General features: G+C 28.1%; 1 protein-coding gene across 1 annotated transcript in view; it reads left to right on the forward strand.

Moving 5' to 3' along the window:
- Nucleotides 1–6,262, forward strand: part of LOC106680716 (ATP-dependent translocase ABCB1) — a gene marked incomplete in the record, with an annotated part of 71,439 nt that overhangs the window by 39,965 nt on the left and 25,212 nt on the right. The window contains 8 exon segments of the mRNA XM_067049081.1: nt 629–775; nt 860–961; nt 1,317–1,447; nt 1,918–2,089; nt 2,689–2,813; nt 3,109–3,280; nt 5,571–5,795; nt 5,901–6,026. Coding sequence (XP_066905182.1) covers nt 629–775; nt 860–961; nt 1,317–1,447; nt 1,918–2,089; nt 2,689–2,813; nt 3,109–3,280; nt 5,571–5,795; nt 5,901–6,026 — 1,200 coding nt within the window.

The raw sequence follows: 6,262 nt of genomic DNA on the forward strand, positions 1-6,262 counted from the left end.
TGTATATAAATAAAGACTATAATAATTATTATTATGATTATTGATTAATAAACAATAAGTATTGTAATGATGAGAAGCTAGCTGAACGTGCGTAATAAGTTCTTTAAACTTATTTGTGTTATATTCTGACCACACCCCCAACCATCTCCTCAAATAATAATTATTAATTAATAAATATTAAATATCCGAATTATAAATAATAGTAATGAATAATTTTCTTTGTCTTGTTATCTCTTGAAAAAAGTAGTTAGTAATTAATAAAATTAATAACAAGCGGTTTAATTGCCTATCGGAAAAGTGAATTCTTTCTTGCATCTATTTATTCTTATTGTCTATCATGGTGCAGTTGATGCCAAGTAGCAAGCCACACTCTTAGGTTATGATACTGTTAGGTTATGATACTGTTAGGTATTGGAGCATTTGTATCTCAGAGTATCTGGACTAGATACATTTTGGTTGTATCAACTACTTTTCAGTATCTGCTATAAAATTACTAATTAATCCATTCCTAGTTAGGAAGCTTGTATCCTGAATCAATCATTCTTTCTCGTCCTTATAAGAACTTTGGTAAGAGGCCAACCAACCTTATACTTGGTACTAGTACCTTCATGAAAGATTATCCTTACAGTTCCACTACGCGAACAAGAAGGACACTATTATCCTCATCTTGAGCTTTCTTGCTGCAGTAGGAAATGGTATCGTGTCTCCAATCAACGTGACAGTTCTCCTCACACCCCTTCTCACTATATTCATCGAAGTTGAAACTCCAGGAAATGTGAGTATGGAGGTTATTGTTCAATTATTTCCATTTTAAATCAGAAAAATTTTGTAATATCACTTATTTCTTGATAAATTGCAGCCTCAGCACGTCAACATGACTGTGGAGAGTTCCAGATTTGCAGGATTTGGATATAAGTACTTTATTTTTGGTGCTCTGAACTTCATCTTCGGATTCATTCAGGTAAGATCTAACTATCCGTTTGTACAGAAATACTTATATTGCTACTCTCTACTTTATCTTTATTCATTTTAATTATCATAAGATTTATTATTTATTATTATACTTGACATCTGTGTTGTCCTTTGCTTTGTACAGGGCAGTGGTGATTAAACTTAAGTTGCTAAAGAACTGATTTCACCACTAAAGACAAAAGAAATTTATAAGAGATGTACTTTTTTTTTAATAATTTTTTAAAAAAATGCAATTTATTAACCGTTACATCATTAAATGCCAACATAAATTATCATTAATTATTATAACAATTTCATTTTCATCAGTTATTTTAACTATTTAACTACCTATTTTAACTTTTCAGATTATGGCATCAGAATTAGCTGCTCGTAATATAATGTGTAAAATAAAGACCGCTTACCTGGCAAAGATGCTCTCAATTGAGATCGGCTGGTACGACAAATCTCAAGAGCAATTCGTCAGTACTGTATCATAGTAAGTCTTCATAATTACATTTTATTAAATTTTATAACTTTAATTACTTACAGTTTGTTTTCAAAATTATATTATATTAAACTGTAAAACTTAGCAACATCAAAATTGTGCTAATAATTATTAGCATGAATTTTCGAAATCCATCCAGTCCCATAATAGAGTAACCATTAACTTTATGTGTAAATTTAGTTATTAAAATTAGGATAATTAAAATTTAATACTTGTTTCTTTACTAATTATTAGTTCGAAAAATTCATTGCATATAAACGGCATCCCTTGCAGGGATGAATTGTTACAATAGGGTTTCAATTATAAATGCAAAAAAGACAATAAAAATTACACATATATATAACTCTTTTTATTTTCAATCATTAGCTGATGGATTTAATTTTTTTTTACTTTTAATTTTTATAAATAAAAATATTTAATGATAAAAAAAAATTTTAATTTCTTCTATAAATTTATTACAGTGACTTACAGAAGATGATGGTCTTATTTGACAGTAAGATGACATCTGCAGCCGAAATGTTATCATTTTTAGTTTTCGGTTGTTTGGCTGGCTTACTTGCTTCTTGGAAGGTGGCAATATTAACCCTTGTGTTGATGGTGATCGCTATGGCAATTATGTATTATATAATGCAAGTAAGTATTATTAAAGTTTATCATGATAATCCATTGTAATTAAAATTCTTTTTGAAATATTTAAATTAAAAAATAATAGTAATAAATACTTTGTTATTAATGAAAATATAAAATTTTTCAAATCAATTCTGCATTTCATCTCTATCTTGTGTTAACCTTACCAAAGTCTATCTCTATTTTTTAATAGATAGGAAGGGTTGCTTTTTGCCTTAGTTAAATTTTAAATTATATTATTAGCTATTAGCAAATTATATGTTTGCTAGTCAGTTTTATTGGTAAATTTGAACTGAAGAATTAAAGAAAGTCACCTCTAATTACAATATTAAAAAAATGTGAATCATACAATTCCTATTTCATTATAAATAATAAAAATAATTAAATAAATCATAACTATATATTTTTCTCTAATAATACCATATGTTGAAGCTTAAGAAAGCCATCTCCAATAACTATTAGCTGCCTGATGATAATATGTGATAAGTGAATCAATTCAAAAATGTGTTTCAACTTTTATATTTATATTATATCAATTATAAATACCTTTTTAAAGTTTATCTAATAAATTTAATTCCAAATTAATATGCTGGCGCTATTTCCAGGCATCAAAAAAGAAAGGCAAATTACGGCAACAGTACAGTGGAAAATGTACAAAAATTGCTTCCGAAGTGCTTGGAAATGCCCGGACGGTAGGTGCATATGGTGGTGAATATAAAGAAATCAAAAGGTATTTTGTGCTCAAATATTAATTTATATGATTTTATTGAAGAAAAATAAATATATTTCAAAAATCATAATTTTTTTTTCATGCTTTTGATAACAAAATAATATTTAAAGTTTAATATTCTTAAATTTCGAGATTAATTAACATCATTTTTACTCACATATCCATAATAAATACCACATATAAAAAAAATATGACTTCTCTGACTTTTGTGCCACTATCACTATTCTTCTGTCTTATCCATTACAGAAGAATCAATTATTTAAGATATTTATTCAATATTTTTACTCATGTTCAGGTATGGGAATACATTCAAGCTGTCCAACAAGTATGGACTACAGCATGCTACGGTGATCTCAATGGCAAAAGCGTTCAACTATTTTCAATTGTGCATCTGCTATTCGGTTGCTTATTACTTCTCAGTCCGTTTGTTCCTTAATGATGATTTCAACCCTGGCAACATAGCAATTGTAAGTTATTTAATTGAAATATATAATTTTATTAAATTAAAAATAAAAATAAGTATTAGTTTAAAATTTTAATAATTGAGTAAGATAATTTTTTTTGCTAATTTTTGATAGCTGAATCTCTTTTACTTATTTTTTTATTTTTATTTCACGGAACGGCCTTACAGACCACACGAATATCATTACTTTTCGCTACTCTCTTGTTTTGGTTTTTCCTTTCCTTCTATTTTTCCCTCATTATCTCTGCATTCCTTTGTTTCTTTCTTCTGTCCACATGACCCTCTTTCTTGAATTTCTCTTTCCCACAAGAACCTTGATTTCCTTCAATATTTTCCTATTTCTTTCTCCATTCATACAGCCCTGGTCTTTAATTCCTAGTCTTTCCATTTCTTCCTTCATCTGCCTGATGTATCCTTCTGAGCTTATGTATCCTCGGATTTTTTGGAATATTTCCTTGTTTAGTCTTTCCGGCACTGTTCTTACCGTATGCCCCATGAATTTCAGTCTCCTGATCCTTATTTCTGTTTCTAGGTCCTTTGTGTCTTTCTAGATTTCTTTGTTGGGTCTTAGCCTTTATACCTCTTGTGCCTTTTTGGGCCGTAGATTCTTCATTCTATTATCGTTTTAATATTTATTGTATATTAATTTTTACATAATTTGTTGATTTTCTATATCTATTTGTTATTTATTTTATATTGGAAGCTTACTGATTGACCATGTGTATTATTAATAAATGGAATATGGTCCGGATGCGGTAAAAAAAAAAAAAAAAAATGAAATAGTGATAACAATTTTAATCGTGCCAACATTTCGCCCCACGTTGCAAGGCTTCATCAGGGCTAAAAAAGAAACAAACACTTAACATAAGTAAAAAAGTAAATTACAAGAGTATACAATTAGGCGTAAAAATTAAATAAGAAAAATAAAAGGTTATAAATAATAAATGAAAATGGAAATAGTAACGGATAAAAAGAAGAAATAAAAGAAAGTACAAACTAAGAGATAAAAAAGGGGATAAGAATAAAATCAAGAAAAAAAGGAAGAAAATGAACAAGACAGAATTCATACCTGTTTTGACAGAAGTCAAAGACAGAGTGAACCATTTGTATTGGGAGGAGTGGGGATGGTAGTAAAGTACGTTATATTTGAAAATAATTTTAAAGTAAACAGTATAGAAAATAAAGAAAATATTAAAATTAGGTAAACAACAAATAATAATATAATGATAATAAAAGATATTATACATATTATATTATACAAACAAATTAAAGATATTGTAGAGGGAGAGAAGAAATATTTAACAAAAAAATAAATAAAAAAAATTAAAATGTACACGGATGGAAAACAAAGAAGAAATAAAGTTAAAATAATGGGATAAAATAAATATAAAAAAAATCAAAAAAGTAAAAAGTAAAAAAGTTCAAGGATACAATAAATATAAAATTCTTTCTTAATCATTTATATTTATTGTATCCCATTATTTTAACTATTTCTTCTTTGTTTTCTATCTGTGTACATTTTAATTTTTTTTTAAAAATATTTCTGCTCCCCTTCTATTATGTATATTATCATTTATTGTTTACCTAATTTTAATATTTTCTTTATTTTCTAAACTGTTTACTTTAAAATTATTTTCAAATGTAATATACTTTACTGCGATCCCCAGTCCTCCCAATACAAACAGTTCACACTGACTTTGACTTCTGTCAAAACAGTTATGAATTCTGTCTCATTCATTTTCTTCCTTTTTTCTTGATTTTATTCTTATCCCTCTTTTTATCTCTTAGTTTGCACTTTCTTTTATATTTCTTCTTTTTATCTGTAAATATTTCCTTTTTCATTAATTGTATACCCTTGTAATTCGAATCAAAATATAAGTCGACCTCCCATTTTATTGTAGACAGTGTCACAAAAATTCTTGCCTATACTTGGGCAAATCTGTAGCCGTGAGTCAAATCCTGTGGGTTCTGGAGCCCTCTTGGGGTCCACCCAGCCTCTTAAATTGGGTACCCTTGATTGGGTAAAAATCTGGTGGTCGAGATTCTGCCCAATTCACCTCCTTGCACAACCATTGTTCTAGTAACAGTACTTCTTTACACAGTACTGAACCCCTGACCCTCCATGTGTTGTAGCGGTACAGATTTTAATTTTTTTAATACTTGGGCAAATTTGGTAGCATTTTAATTTTTTTTTTGTTAACCTTTTCAATAAACCATTGCTAAGAAATATTGTATTAATTAAATCAATTTTAAAACAAATTTCTAAGAAATTAATGTCACATTGTATTTTCTAGATTTTGATAGCTCAAATTAATGCTGTATACCATTCCACAATCATGCTAAGTACTATATCTGACCTATTTATGGCAACAGATTCAGCTTACAGAGTAATGCAATTCCTAGACACAGAGACTAGCTATAAAGAATCTATTGAACAAGGTGTCATACCAGACACATTTGAAGCTGATATCTCTTTCAAAAATGTTCAATTTTCTTACCCAACAAACTTGCAGACAAAGGTATGTTTTTTATTCAATTCCTTTTACAAAAGAAATTTTAATTTTATATTTATTTAATACTTAATTAAAATACTATTAATTAAATACTTAATTTTAAAACTGAAGGTACTTCATGATCTGACATTGGACATCGAGCCAGGTAAAGTGACTGCAGTTGTGGGAACCAGTGGAGCAGGAAAAAGTACTGTTGTAGGTCTTACTTCGCGCCTATATGATGTCACCGCTGGGCAGGTATGAACGTTTAAATGATATGAATGAATATTTTATTCTGGGCAGGTATGAATGTTTAAATGATATGAATGAAATATTTTATTCTGGGCAGGTATTAATGTTTAAATGATATGAATGAATATTTTATTCTGGGCAGGTATTAATGTTTAAATGATATGAATGAAATATTTTAATGAGTATATTTTATTATGTTAAATGATATGAATGAAATATTTTAATGAGTATATTTTATTATG

Source organism: Halyomorpha halys, unplaced genomic scaffold, assembly GCF_000696795.3.
Source record: "Halyomorpha halys isolate HHAL.00 unplaced genomic scaffold, Hhal_1.1 Scaffold282.1, whole genome shotgun sequence".
NCBI classification, from domain to species: Eukaryota; Metazoa; Arthropoda; class Insecta; order Hemiptera; family Pentatomidae; genus Halyomorpha; species Halyomorpha halys.